Source organism: Sparus aurata, chromosome 1 (genome assembly GCF_900880675.1).
Source record: "Sparus aurata chromosome 1, fSpaAur1.1, whole genome shotgun sequence".
Lineage (NCBI taxonomy): Eukaryota > Metazoa > Chordata > Actinopteri > Spariformes > Sparidae > Sparus > Sparus aurata.
This window is the reverse complement of record NC_044187.1, coordinates 14,098,594-14,121,864: the sequence shown is the minus strand read 5'-3', so window position 1 is coordinate 14,121,864 and position 23,271 is coordinate 14,098,594. Positions and strand designations below refer to the sequence as shown.

The 23,271-nt window shown below is 43.2% G+C and overlaps 1 protein-coding gene across 1 annotated transcript in view; it reads right to left on the bottom strand.

Annotated features, from left to right (window-relative positions):
• The window catches only part of znf827 (zinc finger protein 827), a 71,643-nt gene extending 48,830 nt beyond the window's left edge, over positions 1-22,813 (bottom strand). The window contains exons 1-2 of the mRNA XM_030421754.1: positions 22,410-22,813; positions 46-1,320 (exon numbers count right to left, since the gene is read on the bottom strand). Of these exons, the coding sequence (XP_030277614.1) occupies positions 46-1,320; positions 22,410-22,452 (1,318 nt within the window). The 5' untranslated portion in view covers positions 22,453-22,813. The remainder of the gene's footprint in view (positions 1-45; positions 1,321-22,409) is intronic.
• Positions 22,814-23,271: the final 458 nt, after the last annotated feature.

Here is a 23,271-nt window from a genome sequence, read left to right as displayed (position 1 = left end):
TACATTTGTACCAACTGCTTTAGTTATATTCTTTCTTAAAATTACCTGCTTGGCTGTTTGGCTTGCCTCTGCCCTTTGGAGTAGACGGCAACAACAACTCTAGGCTCTGGGTTGGTGAAGGCGTTGGAGCCTTCTGGTTTTTGTCCAGCAGCGGCTTCACATCCTCTTGGAGGACCCCAGGTGTCGCCAAGGAGGAACCCTCCTTCTTCTCTGCCAGCAGGTTTCCCGCTGCCCTGGCTGCCACCTCTTTGAGCAAGGCAGCCGAGGAGGTCATTGACACAAGTGAGAGAAAGGAGCTGGCTGAGCCTTGGTGGTCAGTAGGAGCACTGGCCGTTGACGAGGCTTGGCTCCTCTCACTGACTTTCTTGGAAAGTGCAGCAAGGGTAGAGCTAGCTGACTGTGGGCTGAACGGAGAGTTGAAGGCATCAAAGCGCACCACATCATCTCCTCGACCACCCCCTCCAAGAGCGGGTACTGCAGATGAGGCAGAAGTGGAGGAGGACGACGAATTTGTTGAGGAGGAGGCCACGGCATTCTTGTCTTGAAGTACAGCATTTGCTGCAGCTTTTAACTTCTGGATTGCAGAGTCCGGGGAAAGGCTAGAGCCGCAGGGCGTGGAACAGCTGGCTGGTGGCCACTTATCTGCAACACCTGCCCATACAAAGCCACTGCCATTGCTTGGAGTGACAGAGTTAAAGGGGTCATGGGGCTCTTGCTTAATGTTGGTAATTGAGGGTGCCAAGGAGGCTGGTGAGGCAGAACCGCTGTTGTTGTTGTTATTGGCCAGTTTTCGAGCAAGAGCACTTAACTGCTGGGCATGATGGGAAGACGGGGAGAGGGTCAAAGGTGGGGCTAGACCTATTGGTGGAGACTCTCCCCCAGCACCTCCCCTAGATGACCGACCCAGGAGATCCCCAGTATCAAGTTTCAGCGACCCAGCCTCTAGGAGGCGCCGTAGGTTGCTGCTGAGAGGTTTGCCCAGGGCACGAGATGCTGCCTCACCATACAGTGATGATACCACAGAGGAGAGTGTGTCCTGGGTCGAGAATGCACCTCCATCCAATCCAAGAAGTTCCAAAGAGGCACGATGGATGGGTGTGGGGCAACCCAATGAGCTCTCACCCCCGCAGTTATCTGGGTCCGCGGACCCAGTGCTGATTCCAGGCCGTTCATCAGGAGAGGAACCCCTGGCCAGGAGGAGCTCATCCTGGGTGTCTCCATAGGACGACGACTCTGAGCGTGTGTCAGAAGCATTCCCAAACCAGCCTTCCTCCTCAACAGGACCGTCATCTGGCCCTCCTTCCTCGGTGCTGTCCAAATCTGTAAGAAGAGAGTGAACATACAATATTCAGTAAGAGAACAGAAACAAATGCTGTGTTGTGGGACAAAAGTATTACCAAAGCATCATTTTCACTCAAAGTGCACTCAACTTTTTGACCAAGGAACTAGATTTCAAAGTACTAAAAGGTTCCTTCATCCCGCCGTTGTCTGTGTTTCCACCGAGGTCTAAGAACCCACGAAGTTAAGGTAAATTAGCTCATTGATGTATGACATGGCAACTGTTCTTTTTAAAAATCATGTCTGCACGCGTGTATACACACTATAAAGGCCTGAACTCGGTAACTCCATGTCAAAGTGTCAAAGCACAAGCACAGCACAGTTCATGGAGTGGAGACGTGGCTAAAGTTTCTCTGTCCAACAGTTGGGCATTATCTTTTTGGCTGAACACTCAAGTATACTGATTAAGAACTGTAAACATCAAACATTTATTACGAATAGTTAAGCAGAGGGCATAGTCATAGCCCTTGGCTGACAGTAGATCGCTTTTAACATTGGCGATTAGCATTTCCTATTCACTTTTATTATTTCACATTCTTGCCCTTCTCATGTGGAAGCCTAATGAAGACTGCGATTTTGAACATTCAAAAACACAGTAGCCTGCTCAAAGCAAAGTCAAATGCTCAGCAATGAGTGCACAAATGACTTCCAACACAGATTCAACCTCTTTCTTATATAATGGCAGTTTTCCACAAGGCGCATCCAAGATGTTTGAGTAATTTAGATTTTTCTGTCCTTTTTTTAACCATATTTTTCCCACCCTTGGTCTTGGAAGAGTCTAGTAAAGGGGTTACCATGACAACGGGTCCTTCTGGGAGGCTAGACAGCAAAGATTAGGGTAATGGAGGTTACAGAACTAGATTAATATTCATGAGCCTGCAGATACCACCGGGGAGCCAATAAGGATAGGGTTAAGGTCACCAAGGGTCATTAATATACACTTCATGTATCAATATTCATAAGCAAAACATTACAGCTTGCCAGACAAGGGCGAACAAAGAAAAGTGAATATTCCTGATACATATTAACAAACCTCCATAAGAATATGTCAAAAGCACCAAGCCTGGGCAAAGCAAAATGTCAAAACTGACTTTTTTTCTGCTCCTCTTTGGGTTACTGTACACAACCTCACAATACATCTAATAAAAAAAAGGAAACAGCTGAGATTTCCGACTTAAGTGGGCACTTACAATTATAGAGCAAAACACAAGACAATGAAAGAATTATTTAAAATGTCTCACACGCCAACATACACATATACCCGCACACGCCAAGCTGTCTTCACCCTCGCGACCCTGACAGAGGACTGGTGGGTCTGTTTACAGGCAAAGGAAAAATGGTTGCCAGGCAACCCAGCCCCAGCAACCTGTTGGGATCATTAGAGTTGGCTGACATCTGGCCCGCGTGGCTCACCGTGGTCCACAAAGGTGACCACGATCACAACCCGCTATGACCGCTACTCTCCTGCTGCAACAGATATCAAACAGGGCTTACACACATCCCACAATCTTATCATCCGTCTCACACATACACACACTGCATGTTACATTTTTTCTTTAACCAAAAGCTGACGGAAAATGTCAAGATGCCAAAAACCAACACAACAGATTATGTTGTAATACCAAATTGTCTATAAATATATGTGTAATAGACTTTCACTTAGACAAACATACAAGATGCATGAGGCCGATTAGCATAAACAGCATACATGACCCTTCTCATTTCTTGTGACTGCTATAAAGGTGAATGTAAACTCCATAATGCACTGATTGTGAACCCAATTTCCCATGCTCCTTGACGCCATTTTGCCACCTGAGTAGGGTTAACAGGAAAGAAAGAGAGGGAGATGGATAAAGAGCCAGTGAGTCATGCAGGGCAGGGCTTGACCCATTTCCATGTGACATGTGAAAAGCAGCAAGAGCCACTAATGGCTGTAATGTGGTTAGAGGGAAATCGCTAGATTGCTGACCCGAGGTCTCAGCTTTGAGGCTGAACTCTCTTGCTTCCAAGGTTCACTCTTAAATCTTAGGGTTAGGTGCAACTGGACGCAAGACTACACCACCAGGCTTCTGCCGGAGTGCTACAGTGCATCGATGCACTCCACTACCATGGCTTTGTGTGTCACAGGCGAACCACCCCCGTAGGCGGAATGACATTTCCCAAGGTCATGGTCTCCGGCCCAAGCTCTAAGGGGGCTTCGTCTGAGCTCTGTACTTGCTGCTGTATGCCCACCGCACACATGGGGACAAACAAATGCACGTGCACACATATGTTTAAACTGCACAGCCAAGAATGTGATTTAACGCCGGAGTCCTGCCCCCACTGCATTTTTTTTCCCCTGACACACATTCAACTGCTTTGCCTCCAGTACGGCGGCTGGCTCGGCGACAGTAACTGCAACCTCCCCCAAGTGATGGAGGCATGGAGATACGGGCCGAGGCGGCAAGCGTCTGCCACTGAAAGGGAACCATTTAGCGGTGTAATGGCGGGGATGACTTGCATGTTGAGACAAACAGCTGCGGGGTGCTCAGCAGTCTGGATCTGTTATCACTCACACATGGGTGATTCAGTGGTGCAGTGGCGGGGGATTTTCTCTCTAGGCCACCGGGATGTATAGTGCCACCACATTATAGACAAAGAGAGCGCCATAACAAGTCAAAGTGCAAGCTGAGGCTGCATTAAGAGGAGACTGTGAGGCTTCAAGACTGGCTAAAATAAACTGCCTTGAGACTGAACAGAGATGTACAGTGAGCAGCTAAAAATATTTGGATGTAGCACCTCTGTGACTTACAGTGTTTGGGAACCTGTGCCTTGTGTTAACCTTTCATAAAAAAAAGGAGACAGAAAGCTCACAGCCTGTAACTACAGCTAAAAACAGTTGGACATTACAGGTAGTGTGCTTGTTCATTGTTTCACCACGCAGTGCTGTCAACAATCTCCATTTGTGAACTTGGCAAGACTATTTTGGACGTGGCTTTTCTAGGTCAGAGTGGGGTGCATGTTGTGTGTGTGTGTGTGTGTGTGTGTGCAGGCACATATGCATGAGTTCGGTACAGGAGTCAGCCAGATTTCCCTGTCACACAAAATGATCGCTGGTAAGGGGAAGAGCGAAGGGACTGGAGTAAAGGTAGGTCAGGAGGTCACCCATCACATGACTTGTGTGTGGCTGCTGACTAACATCTCTCTCTGTCTTTCTTCCTCCCTCCCTTTCTCATGAACACACACACACACACACACACACACACACACACACACACACAGACATATACACACAAAGCTATTCTGTGACTTAGCCAGGCATGAAAATTGGCCTCACTGACCCCAGGCCTGAACGGGGTATGGGGGGAGAGGAGAGGGGGAGGGCGAAGGAAGGAAGGGACAGATAGAGGGATGGTTATGGGAGGGGCTGATTTGGCTGGGCAGGAAAGAAGAGGAGGCCATTAGCCGATTAAGGCTGGACAGGGGTGCATCGATACAGTGCTGATGTCAAAATGAGAGCCACGGCCATGAGCTAATATAGCAATGAGAGTAAGAGAGGCCAAGAGAGAGGTAGTGCAGGTCGAGGAATCACTAAAATCTCAAAAGACTGCTGACCGCAAAGCCATAAAAAGGAGAGAAAACATAAAAGACTGCCACAACGTACCAAGACTAAAGCCATCACATGTACATCGCCAAAATGATTAGCCTTACATCTTTCCTGCTATGAATGGGGGGGGGACAATGCTGCGTGCATGTGTGCGTCTGTGTGGGTGGGTTAAGGAGGTAGAGCAGGGGGTGAGGACATAGGAAGGAAGGCAGTAGTATGGATTTAGTGAGGAAGGAGCCACGGCGGTAATTAAGTGTCCGGCTGGGCCCTGGCGGGGGTTGCCACGGCCGCGGGCTATGCTAATGAGCACGCCCGGCGGTCAGGGCTGCCTTATTAGCGCCTGCTGGACAATATGGTGGGAGAGACGCTCTACTGGCGAGCTCACGTCTCGGCAAATGACTAACAGTCCTCCCGAGGAGGAAGGTAATTCCATTAATTGGGACACACTGGATCAGGATCGCTTCCCTTCACTTTTTTTCCCGTAATCTCTCACTTGCTTGATCTCTTTCACGCCCACGGGCTTTTTTCATCTTGTATACATCTCCCGTCATCCCTTCCCCCCTCTTTATGCTGTCTCCATCAACAGCAATGCAAATACTAAAAATAAATTAATAAATAAAAATAACACAGATGCTCTAAATAAATCCAGCTGGATGTGTGGGAGCTCGCAGACATACATCCCCTCCCTCTCTCCCCGCTTCACATTAAATTATACGCCATCAATCTGTTAAACGCTGTGGTTCTTTTGCAGGAGCAACATGATAATTGCTCCAAAGTTTACACATCATGTTATTTCCATTAGGAAGTTGATGAAACATGACAACAAACAAGGTTACGGGCAAGACGTGTGATCACTGAAGCAAAAATGCCATACAATGGAGCAGGTAACTTTTTTACTTTTTAAAGAACTTGGTGAAGGTGTGATGGCCTGTGCCCTGCATTGGGAGATACCACAATTCCTTTAAATTCGCCTATTTAAAAGAAGTTGGTTATATACATACATTACATTATAGTAAACTATACATATGACCATTATGTAGTCAATTATACTGTATAGAAGTTGTCAAGGCCTTTACCTATACTGACTTAAGAAAAGCTTGAAAGAAGGTTTTTGTTCCTTCTAGGCAAATATAAGCTAAACATCCCTTCAGCAATTGACACGGGTACCATGCATTGATCAAGGTCCATGTTCGACATTCAAACATCATGAAAACTCCTTAATTTCTTCCGTAACTGCCTCCGTTACCCTGTCCAACTGGTAGTCTGTGACAAAGACATAGAGAGCCCATCTTTTAGCTGGAATCTGAGGTGAGGCGATACTCTGAGTGAGGATCAGGGTTCAGGCAGCAGGGCTATATATAATGGCGGTTGAGTCGTATTGAAATGTAGTGCAAATTACCATCTGTGTATTTTCGGCCTTGGCCTCCGTGGTTTGTGGGTACTTTGGGCGGCATGCCAGAGGTGAAACAGGAAGGAGAAGTGTTCTTGGAAGAGAATGAGACGACTGAGAGCCCCAGACCTCTGAAATTCCTCATTGCAGATGAAGTGCACTTTACCCCCTGGTTTATTTTTCCCTTCCATTTTTAGCATCTCATGTTAAAAAAAAAATACTTGCTCATAACCTCAAATGTGTCATCAAAGCTATGGATCTAAACTGCTGGAGGGAGCGAAGTGGTATGTCTATTGCATCTTTGCAGCATAGACTGACACACATAAAGATTGTGATGAGAGGAGATAACAACGCAATCTGATTAGTGACTAGTGATTGTCCTGATATAATTCGATTCGGAGTTAGAAGTCTGTCTGCAACTTACGTTTCTGAACATATTGTGTTTTACATGTGTTTGTACTATGATTGTATCACTAAAATATTAATGTATTGTTTTGACATCTGGACACATACAGAATAAAAGTTAAAGTAACAAACCTATTTTCTAGAAGCTGATTTTATTTGCTGCCAGGTATCACAGTCTATGAATTCAGCTCGATTGCAGAGAGCTGTTTCAAAGTTTTCCCACATTCCAAGAAAGACATCGAATTTACATTGCCCATGCAACAACCTCCTGGTGCAAATGTGTGAATATGGTGTGAGACCATTACAGCAAAGCCTGTGTGAGTAACTAATCGCCTAGAAAGAGGCATTTACAACTTTTTTTCATCTCACTTTAGAGCACCCTCTGTAGTTGAGCGCCGAGAGTATCTCACTAAATGATTAAGATTATCATTCTAGCAATAATCTACATCCCAGGCTTCAAGCAAACCGTGTTACCCAGCTAATGACACTAATTGGTGAGTGAAAGCGGGCCAATGTTCGCTGTCACAGTCCCAAAAACAGCATCAAAATGTTTGAAATGTCTAGTACACATGAGACTTCAAATCCCATCTCTGTCTACCAATCCCCATTTCAAGTGACAAAGGGCAGTCACTTTCTAATTACTTCACATTGCTATCAGAGACTTTCAATGTCATGTTTGTGTATTTTGCTTATTTTTCTTCTTCAAAACGTCTACTGGAAAACGGCACTTTTCACATGAAACCCAAGCTATGGCCCTCTAAACAGAGAGAACTGCAACACTTTAAGCAAACAAATTAATAAGTAAAAGCCATAAGAATCGACAGTGATCCGTAGAATGTGTCAGACAGTTGGGAAAAATAAAAGCCTGAAAGGTATTAAGACCTGGTGTCCAGATTTTAAAAAACATATATTTCAAATGTTTTGTTTTAACTTGAAGTCTGTATGTGCTTTGCCGGTTAATGATATACAGCCAAGATGAAGCTATGACTTCACTAGTTGTGTCTTGTATTACACTCAAGAAGCATTTACTATTTTACCAAAATTCTTCCTCAACTGGTTTGTAAAGTTAACCTGAGTTTAGAAAGTAAAAAGAAAAATGCTGACTATCACTCAAGAGGAGCAGAGGCTGCGGCCAGCTTCTGCATATGGTGTTATTCAAGTGCCTCCCCTTCAGAAAGATTAACCACTTGTCTACAAATAGCCAACGGCAGTAAAGATCATCCATGGCAGCCAAACATGATGGAAATGAGGCATCTTTATATGCCCAGCTCCAAATGGGTGTTGCTAGCTTCAGTCATATCATGTGCATTTTGCGTACATTGAAGGCAAGGTGCTCAACTGATACATGCAAATGTGTCGCTCAACTTCTATATTTTTGTTTAGTGTTCAACAGTCTGTATTGACATGCCCAACTTAATCCATTAGTGCAGTTGATTTCAGTTGTCAATGAAAGATGCAAATATTTAATGTCAATCATTGGGGAGACATCAAGGAAATTACTTTAATTTATTCTCCATGTTAAATTATTGGCCACATCCAAATATTTCATCAAACTCATAATTCAATATTACCAAAAATGTATTCCACAGTCCTGCTGATATGGTTTACAAAAATACCCACAACATATCCAGTAAATTGTCATATCGTCCAACCCTACATGATGTCAATGATTTCTGACAAACTCAGAGTTGCTCACTTATTGTATTCATGGATGAATATGATGCTCATGCAGGTCAGGGACATCGTGTGCATTTAAAAATCAGACAGATTAAACCCACTGATACCACTGACCAGGGTCAAAATTAGCACCAGCCACTAGCCAAAAGCTGTAATGAAAATATGCAGTCAGTGGCTGGTAGCTTTGCCTCACTCACCAGCCAAAAAACAACTGTAATTTATTGATCTGCTGGTACATTTTGAACATACAGTAGCCATTTTAAAAGAGGATTTTTTTGCACCTTGTCCCTGACAAACGCATGATCAAGCACATTCATGTGTAAATAACTCTACAAGCTACTGGATCTCGGCGGAGCTCTAAGGTGGCACTGATTCTGACCGGGTATACTTTAATGACAGCGGACCTGTGCTACAACAGAGGTACAAGTATTAACTGGATTGTTATAAAGTGAGAAGTACTAAACGCCGAACACTGGTATTCCCAAGGCACTGGTTTGGGACATTCAACTGGCCCTGGGTCAACATCTTACTGGATGATTTTACTGACAAACCTGGTGACAAATGTGTTATTATTATCATTATGAATGACTCGTCCACTGCTTGCACAGTTTTGGGTAATGGTGAGTCATGCTTTTTATTGGATCTGCTTTACAAGCACTGACCTACAGTAAGTAGCCATTAGAAAAGAAGACCTCATGTCCGACAAGGTTGTACGCATTTCCTCTCATCTTTAAAAGCAACTCTATGCATCAGCTCTCCAGTGACTAAATATGAAAAACTACAAGATGATTTGACAATTCAACAGTATAATACAAAAGCTACAATCTGTGTATCACCACTACAGGTAGATCCAAAACGGACAACATAACCATTTCAAAGTCTAAAGAAAAAAGTATAAATGTCAAATGACATTTTTAGTGCCTTCCCATTCATTGCATATCATTTATTGGTTTGTCGGTGAGTGAGTGAACATTTCTTGGCATAATTAGCAAAACTGCCTGTGTATTCAGAAAATGTTTGTCTGCAAAAGGTTTCTATTCAAGGATTGCAAGGGAGTAATCCCAAAACAGATGAGGGTTTTGGGGTCTTTAAGAGCAGGGTGTCAGTGAGGGGTATTACTTGGAAGCGTAAATCTAATCCCAGCATTTAAAACTGCTGACCAGCCGTTCTGCTCATAAAGAATCATTTGGTCATATGGGTTTGGAAAGTGCTAAAATTTCCTCAACTCATTTCATGCTGCATTGCACAATTTTGTGTATTTCAATCTTTATCTTTTAAGGCTTCTTTACATACCTCTTTTAGTTAATTGTTTTAGACCTTTTTGATTGTTCTATTGTAGGCCACACACACACACACACACACAATACAACCAACATTGCTTTAAATTCAACACAGTCTTTCCAGAATTTGTAATAATTTGTGTTGTTATCGTGAGTCATAATATAACACTATTTATTGTAGATAAAAGCCAGATGCCAAGTCTGTCTGCAACCAGCCAAAACACAGTCCTTTCATTTTTGAAAAAGAAGTAGGCTATTCAGAAGGACACTATTGAGACGGCATGTCTCTACCTCAAACAAATTAAGAATAACTGGCCTTCATTCTCATAAAATAATTACTCAAAATGAAACCTTTTAGTTTAAAATTCTATTTTTGACTGAATCATTTACACGATAGATTTCCGAACATTTATCACTGCTGCTGATGTTGAACAAAATAAATAAATAGGTTGCAGGATAAATGGGCCACACCACCAGAATCGTGTCTAAACACTATACAACGTACACCCATCTCTTGATTTTGTGAGAAAGTGCTGTTCATATTCATCAAGACTTCACCCATTCTATCTCATAGGAATAGGCTTATGTGGGTGGCATCCTTCTTTGTAAAAACTGAACACATGCAGCACACTTTAAAACACCACATATGGTAGGAAAAAAACTTTAGTGTTTTTCCATGCACATGTGTGAAAAACACACACAAAAAAAGATGCCTCTGACACAGACTTGCTCAAAACAACACAACACTTTTTCAACAAATGGCCAATAATGGGCTGCGTATTTAAAATGCATTTTCTAGCGTTACATTTTGACCGACAAAACCTGATTAATTTACAGTGCTACAGTGGTTGTTTTACAGGTATTTCAGTGTTTCCTACAAAGAATCCAAAAATCCAGCATGATGATGGCATAACAGCTTTTCTTAGTTTCACAATTTCCTCTTCTAAAACACTGAGTAATTAGCATATGCCCACTGTTCAACTAACATAACTCCCTTGCGTATTTGCTTTACATCAGGCAAAATTGTCATCAATACAGCTCACATTACCATTTCATGTGGTTTTGAAAACTGCTAATTATAAGCCACCTGACATACGAGTCAGATCCCATCATTTTTTTCTTCCGGTTGACAAAGTAACCTCATTCAACCAAGACGTGGATGTCGCACTTGCATTCTCAAGTAGACAGGGTACATTCTTTGGAACAAGTGCGAAAAAGAACAGGCCATCACCCCGCTGTGTAGTTTTCTGGCATACTGAAACTCCTCACAGAGGTGATTGTGTGTCTGTGGAAGAGAAGTGAGAGAGAGAGTAGGAGGGTGGAAGGTGGGAGTGTGTACAGCGTCCATGTATTGTTTGTAAATCGCCCTATTGGCAAAAGGGACACTCGGCTCTATAGCAGCCAGTCCACCCAGGGACACAAAGCAAGGTCTGGTGGGAGGTGGGGGAAGAGTGTGAGAGGTAATTCTATATGTGCATGTATGTATGTATGGGGACAGAGTGTTAGAGCGATGGAGGCAGTGTCTATTAGAGAATGGGCGACAAGGGAGAATGAGCAGAGCAGCAAGGAAGACGAAAGGGGGAGGGAATCTTGAGAATTGAGGGGAGGCTGGAGAAGATGCCTTTTTTTTTTATGCTGGTATTGCTTTGACGGCTGTTTGGCAGAGGCGCCCAAGGCAGTGCCTGCTTGGATTTTAGCCTGTCACTTAGGACAGGGACACTAATCAGCATTGGTCCCGGTCCCTACCCCAGGAAGAGGGGGAGCACTTTCAGGCCATTATTAAAAAAAAGGGAAAAGAAGGGAGCAAGAGAGGGAGAAGAATTGCTGTGGCACAGCAGGAAATGCTAACCGCTAACCTCATTTACATGCAGGTCCAGGGAGAATGGGGGGGAGCTTATTCCGTTTCCAATCTCCATGTTAAATGCTAGCCAGGGCAGCTGATGGGAATGAGAGGCATTGTTCGCCCCATGCTGCTCTTTCCCTTCCGTTACACCAATACCTGCCTTGCCTTTCTTCAAGGTATAAAAAGAGACATTGCCTCAGTAATTTCAATCTGCACCTGAAACCTATATGAACCTGACATGCTATGTATGCGGCTGTTTACTTTGTGCAGACTGTGTACTGCAACCCTCATAGGTCTATCTGTTCTGTCATAACCAGGTTGTGACCCGAGGCTGCCGCATTCAAAGCCATCCTTCACCCACTGAGTCTGTTCTGTGGCATAATGATTGCTATGACAACCATCACTTAAAGCCACGGGTAGGTGGAGGAGAGATGTCAGCTTCTCGTCTGCTCTTCTGATGATCTCATTTCTGGCTGGCAGGTACAACAAGGTCAAACCACTGAAACTGGCAAAGTGGCTGCTTGCTACATGCAAATGACAGAACCCGAGTTTCCAAACAATTACACTGGCCTGTCCAAATCGACACGGGGCTAAGCTCGGACAACCACAAGGTGGGGGATAAAAAAAGAAAAAAAAATCAGGGGAGTCAGAGAGAATGAGATGTAGAGGGAGGGATGCCTGTCTTTGGCCAGCTATGAGCACAAAGTCTGGCTGTGCGTGCCAAATGAGGTTTTTAAACGGTTTTTCTGGGAGGATTTGTGCTAATCTAGAAAACCTTCTGGAGGAAGTGCAAATACATCTGCCGCTGACCACTCCCCTGTAGAGTACGAGGGATTAATGACATGGCAATCTGAACCAACATGGCCCTCATTCAAAACACTCGTGGGCAGTGGGAACATACGGGCAATCATGAGCTGAGCCATCTGATTGACTTCTTTTTAGAACAACTTGCTACCTAAATCCATTCATTCATTTAGAGCCACAACAATGAATCAAATCAAACATCAACAATTTTAATAATCGATCAACTGTTTTGGGTAATTTGAGTAAAATTCTCTGATTTCAGCTCCTTAGATTTGAATATTTTCTTATTTCTTTAGTCCTCCAAAGCCAATATATTTGGGTTGTGGACAAAATAATACATTTGAGGACGTCATATTGTGCTTTGGGAAATACTGGCTGACATTTTTCACCATTTTGTGTACCTTAAATCGAACACTGATTTATTTCTACTTATGCTTATAGTTCTTACAGGTACCATAAACTACGGGGCTCCTCACTCATGCTGACACAACCAGTGATTAGCTAATCTCATTAGCATCACAAGGGCAAAATCAAGTGACCAAATACCCTTGGTAAACAATGACAGGATGAGACCCGCATCAAAGTGTGCATTTAATGCATTAAGAGAGGCTACAGCTATGTTGAGCAAGAGGGGGAGCCTCCTCCACAAAACTGAATTAGTCAAGACGCTCACCTGCGTTTTCAGCATCATAAATAACCTCACACGGCAGTGACAATGGCTTTCTCTGAGATGACATCACGTCAATGATTTTAACTTCTCAGGATTTTTGTCTCGCAGCCAAAACACTTCCACTCTCTTTTTAGAGATGATATATTGTTTCCCTAGAGAGCTGTCACTGCCTTATGGTCCTACTATCCTGTGTCTGCAACAGCTCCCCCTCCTTCCTTGTACTCTTAATCTCCCTATAAAACTGATCCTACAGCCCAAAAAGCTGCAGACACGCAGCTGTTAGCCCCGGCTAGTTAAAGACATTAGCCTGTGCCTTGCTCTTGACTGCCTAAATGTGCAATGTGGAAACACTTCCACACTGAGAGGAGAGAGGGGTTAGCCTGGCTAGTGCACTAAAGGCTAACTAGAGCCAGGCTGTGCTTGAGAGAGAATATCTGCATGCATGTGTGTAAGAGGCCTCCTGCCCTCCTCTACCCACACAGGAAGTGAGGTCATCTCATAGCACTGCGCTGCGCAGAGTGCATTCAGCGAGGGCGACAAAGATCAACGTGTTGGCCAAAAGCCATTTTAAGCCCCCTGGCAAAATATACATACGCTGATAACCCTACACTGAATTACCACGTTTTAAAAAGTAGCTTTCTGGAGAGTTGATGTATAATATGCAAAGCAATATGTTTGTAGGACAGTCAGAATGTAACAAGCAAATTGGAATGCACAGCCAAAAACTATGATCATATGCCCCTTTGTGCCAAAACCTTCCCTATTTCACGTACTAGTTATAGACATACCACATGCTCCAAAATTTCTTCACAGCCCACAGGCGATGGTCTTTCTTCTAAGACAATTGGGGGAGTTCTTTATATCTCTACAATGTAATTTTAGTGTCTTTCTAGGAGTGAAACGTGAGACAGAGTCCAACAATAAATCACATCCCTGTTTAGAGCGGGCGTCTGGCACGACTGGCCGGCTTCAGCTCCCCAGACCACCACCTCCTTTCCACTGCCGCTGCCTCCTCCTCCTCCACCTCCTCCTCCTCCTCCTCCTCCTCTCCTCTCATGCTCTCCATCCCTCATGCCTGTTAAAGGCTTGTCCTGCAGGGCCTGGATGCACTTGTGTGGTACAACAACAGAGAAACCGCCCAAAGCTCTTAACAGCTCTTCCTCTCCACTTCCTCCCTCCCTCCATCTCCACTGCTACCACCACCACCACCACCACCACCAGCTCCTCTCTCCCTCTCCACTCTGCTCTGTCTTTCCCAGCTGCACCGGCGAGCTGTTCCGTATGAACTGCTGCCAGCTGAAAGCCTGCTACTCCTGTGAGATTGCTATTACTCAGTGCAAGCAGGGCTCTGCGTAGCCAAAGGGCTGCTCTCCGAGCTGTAGATCTCCATGTTGTGACTTGTCAACACGGGAAAAATCGTTACCAAGGCTGAGGCACTTCCATTCCACACAGAGGGGGTCTGATTGAGACCAGGCAGACAGACAGGCAGGTACTGTACTGGAGGTATTAGGACAACTACTGTTACCTGATTTTGTGCTGCAGAGGATTTTCTGCTTAGAGGAGGCACTTTCAAGTTATTAGATAACAAACATCTGAAGAGGAAAAACACATTCCCACAGTGAATTTCAACTTATGCTATTGATATTAAATTAAGTAATTTGTAATCAGATGCTGAACAGGATGAATCAGAGGTTTTCTTCTGAGAGACCAAATTTTAAAGTTGAACGATTCATGAAACCTAAAGACGTACTTTGATAACGATGTTCAGGGATCATGGGAGTTGTGGTCTTTTAACAACCACCATCTGACATCAAATCAGACAGTGATTCGGGAAGAAATGTTCTCAGACAAGGTAATGTTGTAAAGTTACATTTAGCGAACTTCACAGCTTCCTCCCCCATTATTTGACGTATAATCTAATGTTTCCTGCATTTCCCCAGAAGTTAAAGCACGAGACGACCAAATCAAACCCACTACTACCTTGGACAAAATAATGTTTTTTTCTGGGTTTGAACATTGTTGGAAACATTTGAGATGATGTCAAGTAAACAACTCAACATAATGTCCAGTCATTTTTAGACATTTCGATGTGGAAATGTTACTCATTAAAAGTTTTTGATTTTACAATTTGTACTAGACTTGTGGTGTACCAGAGTTACAGAATTTACTTCTTAAAAAGATGCCAGCAAACAACGAATGAATCACAAACTGGAAAGAACATTTTTTTGAATGCTGATTATTACTAGCAAATGCAGGACTGTGAAACATTTTGCTACTTGAACTGAGAGTACCTTCTGTTAAGTAAAAAATGTCTACTTCTGTATTATTCATTAAAATAACATTACTGTCGCTGTGGTTTTACAGCCTGCACAAAAATCAACAAAATAAATGTTTAAAATCGGGCAAAACAGGTAAACTAAAACACAAATCTGAACGAGCATTAAGTAGCAACTTTTATCTTTGAGGACGGTGCAAACCCATTTAAGATTCAATACCTATCCCTCTGTAATTTCAACCTCCTGAATGTCAAACTCTCGCTGGACATACTTATTATGGCACACAATAATATTTTTAAAATTTAATAAATGTATGAGAAATAGTCAAATTATTACTTTATTACTATATTACTAAGACGCTCATCATTTTGTAAGTGTGCCACTTAAAAACTTTGGGTGAGCTACTTTAGACTTCAGGGGCACAACTAGCCTCTTTTACATGCACATGTAAACACTTTAGCAGCTCTTCTGCTGAAAACTAAATTATTAAACACTCGGGTTTCCTTCCAGTGACCTCAAACATTTACTAATCAAGAAAATGTGTGGTTTACACGACAAGATAAGAGCAGCTATTTAAGAGTGTAAAAAGTGAGCAAAATTCCACGGTGTACCAGGGTTTTCAGGTGAAGGTTACACATGTTTTAGGACAAAAACATGGGTTTTAATTCTTGCCAAGGTCACATAAACTTTTTTCTGCTTGTCTGAGGAAAAAATACAGACGTTTGTTCATGTTACTTCTGAATAGATAAAATCAATTGGAAAAGGATGAACTTTGGGGACTGGTGCTATGAAACTGATAAAATTTGTTGGAAGGATATTTGATACCATGTCTGAATACCATAAAGTGTGTGGATAACTATTTTGCCACTGATGAACAATGGCATTCACTAATGCCTGAATGTGCAGTGGGAGGCAGCCTGAGCACCATGCAGAGAAAGACCGGCACCCCAACTTCGATACCAGACACACTTGGGTTATGCCACCACAATGTTTGACATATCTATTTGCAAAAGCATATCTTACACTAACTTAGGTTGAACAACACAGACAGATGTCTCGCTTTTACTCCTGCCATCCTGTCTATATGTAAAAGTTGTGCTGGGCAAACATGACTGTACCACTTTTTTCTTCCTGATGCCTATTCTGACACCTGAACTTTGTATTTTGGCAAGTGTGCTTAACAAAATATATTTTTCAAAATCTGTTTAGAGCATGACTGATCTTTTAGGCCGGTGCCGATACCAATACGAGGGAGCAAACAATTCAGAAAATCAATATATTGGCTGCTATACATATTTTTGCAATGATTCCTCAAATGTGGTTATTCCAACACTTGTGACAGACATTTAAAAAGGAGGCAAGTTATTTTACAGTTTAACAATTAACTTTACTGTCCCTAACCCTAAATAAAAATGATCTTATGTTAGTCCTGAGCATATTTTTCTGCATTGTACTGTTTTTTTTCTAATCCTCTATGGATGTTAAGTTACATTAGTCACCTGCCATTTACGGTTATTGCCTCCACACGCAGTGAAAAATCTGTAAAGTTGCATGCATGTGTCTAGGACATTGCTGAGAAGTGCCAGTGAAGCCCGTGAACTTGCAGATACCCAAGAATTTGGTGTCATAACAACACTCTTCTTGACAAGCATAGCTTACATGTCAACAGGGAACAACTGGAATACCATCAAAGCTTTTATGTCAAGACACAGAACATACTTATTCAGTTCACCTGGTATACTGAGGCCAAAGCACTGCAAATAACAATTTAATATGAATGCACATGCTGTTATCATCCGTGCAAAAACTACACCCTTAAACATCAGTTATGAATCTTTAAATTTGGTGTCCTGACATGTACAAAAACCTTATTTTAATGAAGCTGCGACTTGCTTGGCTACTTTTGAACTGAGAGACAACTTCCGGCAAATACATTCAAGTGAATCATTCAAAACAATGTGGAAGAGGTTATTTCGAGAAAACTGTGATTTCGCATGTTATTTTTGGGTTACATTCAGACCCACAGAGAGCTTTGGAAACATGTATTTTCAACGTTGTATTAACCCTGTATCTTATCACTGACATGATAAACCACCATGCTGCAAATGTGACTTGCCAACTGTCTAAAGTAGCGAATAAGGTTAACATTTGTGTACAAAGATCCAGACCTTGAGGCTCAGCGACTTCTTTGAAACCAGGCCAATTAGACCTTACCCAACTGTTTATTCACAGTCTGTGTTTTCATTTACTCTAAAACACAGAAGACAGACTTCAGTTTGGCCGCAGAATATGAACGTTCCCTGACAGCAGGTTTCTATGCTCTCTGTTGCAGCGTATGGGGAGAGAGGCATCCACCACCTTTCCTCTGCCCTTTAATTCATTTCTAAGTTAAAGCCTGTGTATCATTATTCGCTTGAGCTCCACTCGCCCGACACCACCAGAGCACCCAAGCCCCATCAACTTGGGGGGGACGTGGCGGTGGTGGTGAGGTGGGGTGGGGGATTCTTGGCAGAAATTCCCCGCAAATTTTATGCCAAGAGCGAAATGGAAACCTCCTCTCATTTTCCTTTCCCCTTATACCAATGTTTTCAAGCCCCAGCCCCACCAAGGTCATTATAATCATAGCAAGTGGAAGGGAGCCAGTGACCCGCCATTACAGTAAGGTAGAGAGCCACCCAGTCAGTCAGCTATTGGCTGATGAGGAGGAGCAGAAATCTGTCCATTTCAAATGAAGAAAGCCAGGGGAGAAAAGAGCAGAATACAAGTCTTCCTCCAAAAACACTTAAGGTTGTGCTCTTTATGATATGGACTCTCAGTATTTTTGACATACTCACCCACTGGCCTTGAAAGGCTTTGAGGAAGAGGATGACAACAGGTTCAGAAATATGAAAAAAGCCTTTTTAACCCTTCAATATCACATTCATGGTGATAACGTGTACAAGCCATGCCAAAAAAAAATTCAATTTGTTTGTATTCTTATATTAAAATCCAATCATGTTTTATTCCTATTGAACAAAAAAGTACGTGTGCTTATGTAGGCTTGAACTAACCAATATGAACCAATAATATCAGGACATCCACCCGTCAATTACTCTGCAACTTTTAGCTACACAGAGCCAAGATTCATTGGACAGCTAGCTAGCCTGCAACCTGTATGTTGGCGCGCCTTCAGGTGTTTGCCACTGCAGATCTTGTTCAGTTTCCTGTAAAATATCATGATTACGGGCCCGCTGGCTAGCACTTATTCACTTGTAGAAAAGTTGTACAGTGACAGCTCAAGGCATTTTACAGTGGACTGCTTCAGCAACTACATGGAGCATACGATGGGCTTCATCTCTCTCTCCCTGACGGATTCTGCTCTCACGCTCACTTTTCCAGGTACAAGTCAAATTCCTCCCAGCATCGTGTCCTTCATGCCTATTCTGTTTCACTTGGAAATGCTTCCGAACACAAAAGCTAAATGCTCTCAACGCTCATGCCTTGTTTCGACCTGATGACAACACAGCCTACAATGTGGTAATTTTGGCCTAGAATGTGGCAAAGAATACTGAATATAAAGCCTTATTCTGACTAAACCTTTGTCTAATTTTTAAAGTCAAAGACACATACACAAATTATTACACCATAAGCATTTTGACTAACCTTAACTTTTAAGAGTGAGTAATAAAGCAGCAGAATTACACAAACAATAGCACGCTGCAAGGTCATAAAGAATGGCAGAATTCATTGTGGCACCAAAGGTCATGTTTACTTGTCAGAGTGAAGGCGCCATACTGTACTGTGACCTCCATAGCCGGCTTATGTACCCACAGACACACACGCGCGCACACACACACAAACACAAACACACACAGGCTGCGTATTCACTTTCACATGTGCACACACACACTTAAAGAATAGTCTCCTCTCACAAGCTGTGCCACAGACAATAGGACAGTGCACACTGGGCTGCACAGCCCATATATCTGGGTCTGTGCTAAGATAAAGCACCTCCAGCATTAAAGCCAGTGTATTAGCTTGGCCTTTTTCACCACAGATGAAGAGATTTGAAGCTCGATATTGTGCTTGTTGGCTGGCACACCACCAGGGTGTTGTTGGCTGAATAATGAAAACACACAGACTGACAGCGAATGGCATGAGGTGACACTTCCATTCTAGAGTGGGAAGATCCAAAACAAAGCGCAAAAAGCTTCTGACAAATTCATACTTTTCGGTGACAGTTTGTTGACTGAGGAGGGAAACAACTCCTAAATCAGAAAAAAAAAAGCCTTTCATTTTAAACCCGGGAACACAGGCACAGCAGTGCTCCTAGTACAGTGCCTACACGGGAGTACATGATTACAGATCCGTGGGTGAAGATTTTTTTGTTGCAGACCAATTACAAAGCTTAATTGAAAGGTTGACATGGACTACCTTTGGTCTTCTTGGCCAAAAGATGGAAAATACAGGACTTCATGTTGACTGATCCAGACTTTATAATGATGACAGTATGAAATACAGCTTTCACACATAAACTGTGCACCTTTTTCAAACACAAGTTGTTTATCATTAGGGAAGCTTTAGTGAACACAACCTCATTGCTGGATCTCACAATTATCATGTCCATCATTTTCTAACATGTTACGATGATTTATAAAAATAAAATCATAATCAAACTGGTTTAACTAATTGTTTATCTTACATTTTACACTAACAAAGTATGTCCTCAAATACTCTAATCATTACGAAGCATCTATAAAAATCCTAGTAGTGGAAACTCAACTCCAGGGTACATTTGGATGTGAAAATAGACAATCAATTTCTATTCCTTAGGTAGGCAGCATCGCAGCAGGTGCTAACACATGATGTTACGTCTGCTCCACAAACACATCAAATCTATTCCAATTTTGCAATATTTCGAGTCTACTGACTCACATCAGAATAATATTCAAAAACTATTAATATATATGTGTCCCTGTTAACGAGGTGACATGTCATACATTCCTACACAATGAGTCACTGCAATTACCGGAGAAAAGACACTTATTTTATTATTTAGAAGGAAAATTAACAACTTATCAAAGTATCAATGGGCCGTACTGTACTCAATATTGGATTTTTAAAAAAAAAATCTAAATCATGAACAAGTTTACAGATGCCCTGGAAACCTTTTCACACATATTCTTAAATTAAGTAGATGAATGTCAAGAACGCAAGAAGGGAAACTCAGGAAAGGGCAACCTGTTTCACGCGTTGAAATGAAAAACTACTGCGAAAAAAACGCTTCATGATTACACTTTACCCTTTATACACTTCATAAGACACAGATTCTGGTTACTGATGAGTAGAATAAGTACAGCAGACGAGGTCCCTGAAAGAAGTCTCGGCATGCAGAGTGTTTGTAAAAAGGGCTGCAATGGGTCACGTTTGGTTATATATCATGACCCTGTTCTGTGCAGTCCAACTATGTGGCTTACATACTCCTTATGCAGCATATCAGGGAAGGCTCACTGTCCGAATATCCCCCTGTCACTCACACACATACACACACACACACACACACACACACACACACACACACACACACACACACACACATGCAGTCAGTCACCAGTGTCACCCAGTCTCGTCCTCTATGCCTCCCAGCCAGCCGCTGCAATTTCCCAAGTTCAACCCTAGGTCAAACAACTGAGCAGCAGATCAGTGAGCATTCCCATTAAAAAATAAATAAAAATAGAGAAAACATTTGCGTGTGTTGTGTATAGGAGCTGCAGGAATTCCTCTGATGTACATTTGATTCAACGTGTGAGAGATCTTAAACTGTGACAGGTGAGGGAGCGCAGCCCCTGCCTTGAACCCTGCAATAAGGTAAACTGTACGTCAGTAAACTCAGTTAAGGAGACAACTTAAAGTGTCTTTTCTGGTCATGGCTGGTTCTTGCCGAACAGCTGGCACCGTCTGACATTTAAGAAACGAAGAGGATAAGTGTCATAAGATAAATGTACCGAGCCGTCGTTGATTTAAAGATGAATCACTCACTTATTCATTACATTTGCATACCAAATGTGACAAATTGAGATGTTTGCTTACACGTGTATTGAGCAGAAATGATCAAGAGCATTACAAAAAAAAAGGATGTCACTCTGTGGATAATTCCCTTTAATAATGGTTGTCATTGCCCACTACCATCCAGGCAATCCTCTAGTGGCCGGAGTGTGTTATCGCAGCATTTCATTATCTGGACTGATAAAAGGCACAATACGAACATCCAAGATACCGAGGGTCAAACGTACAAAAGTAAACCAAGCTACTAGCAAAATCAACTCCACCACGGGAATCACAGTGGGTTTCAGCTGCGGCACGGTGTTATTTCCAGCGATGTAGAGGAGCATACAACTGTCGTTTCCTTTTTCTAACCGCGTTATCGATCGTAGTCTGTCTGCAATGAATGGCTGCAAAGGGAAGGGGGGGAAAACCCTGAACTTCAGGTGACCGACCATGGCTCTGACATAGCCTGCATGCAGACTGGGAGGGGTAGAAAAAAAAATACATTGACTCGGGAGAAGGGGGGGAAAGAAATCTCACCACACTTTTTAAAGTCGACGACAAACAAGCGCGAACAAATTGGGTTCCGCGATATGGAAGCCAAAAACTATGAGGCGAAAGTTAGACGTTTATCGCCGAGGAAATGAAGTTTACCGAGCGTTGCTAGATAGCGCTATTGCTAACTAGGAACACTGGGGTATGGGTAGCCAGACTCTGGCTTGTCTGATCCGACTGACCCTTCATTTTATTGCGGCCAGACTCCCAGATCCTCCCCTTTCTACCCGAAAAGCGACCAAGCGAGAGGCGAACACATTACCGAAAACGCTCGGCCGTTGTTCCTCACACACAAACCGACACATACGCCAACTGACCGCAACCTTTAACGGAATCGGACCACTATCGATTATACTCTTTAATAAAGCCACGTATCATTTATCCACTCACTGCCTTGGCTAACGTTACCCATCGCCAACAACATGGCTGCCTCGCTCGGACCTAAAAAGGGAGAAATAACCTACGCCGAGTCTTTTGTCTGTTTCACCTCTTTAACCCTAAACTACTGCGCAAAACACACGGAGAGCCGTTAAAATGGAACAAATCGAGTGAACGACTTACGTGAAGGCAGGCGCTTGGGTTGCTCCTGCTTCCTCCTTGGCATTTTCCCCCGTTTTTAATCACATTCTCGTCCTTGTTTGGGGATAAGAAGAAAAAAGGTTTTTCCCATTGAGACTGGAGGCGCCAGTGATGGCAGGGACTTGGTCGTGCACCTGGCTTTGCTCGGTTTAAAGTGTATTGTTGGGGGGGAATGGGAACACAGGCGGAGGAGGTGCCGCTGTTGTTGTTGCCGTGTCTTGACTATGGCTGCTCTCGGTGCAAGTGTGTCTCCGAGCCCCTAACTAACACTAATGCAGGGATCAAAGGGCAGCAACAGCAGAGCAGACACACACACGCGCGCGCACGCACACTCACACACTCACTCACTCACTCTGTCTCTCTCTCTCTCTCTCGCTCTCGCACACACACACACACACACACGCGCGCGCGCCCCCCTCTCTCTCTCTCTCTCTCTGTATCTCTCTCTCTCACTCACACACACGCTCACTCACGCACGCACGCACACACACTCACTCGAGGAGCTCGCCCCCGAGAGCGGCGTACGGACAAGGTGCCCCCAAGCTTTCAGGGTGTATTGCTGGAAAGAAAATGTATTTGGAAGAGAAAAAAAAAAAAAAAAAAAAAGCAAAAGAGGGTATAATTCAGCAGAGGGGGCCATATTGATGGAAGCGAATTACGATATCTATTTAATTCCCCCTGCCCTGCAACAACAGCTACAACAAAATAATAATATAATAATAATATAACAGTGAGTGACGATGGTTATTTATGCGAATGATGCGAACACGAATGTCCATTTAGGCGCCATGAAACGCATAAAGCAGAGGCGCGTTGAGGCGTAGATTCTCCATGCTGTGGCCGA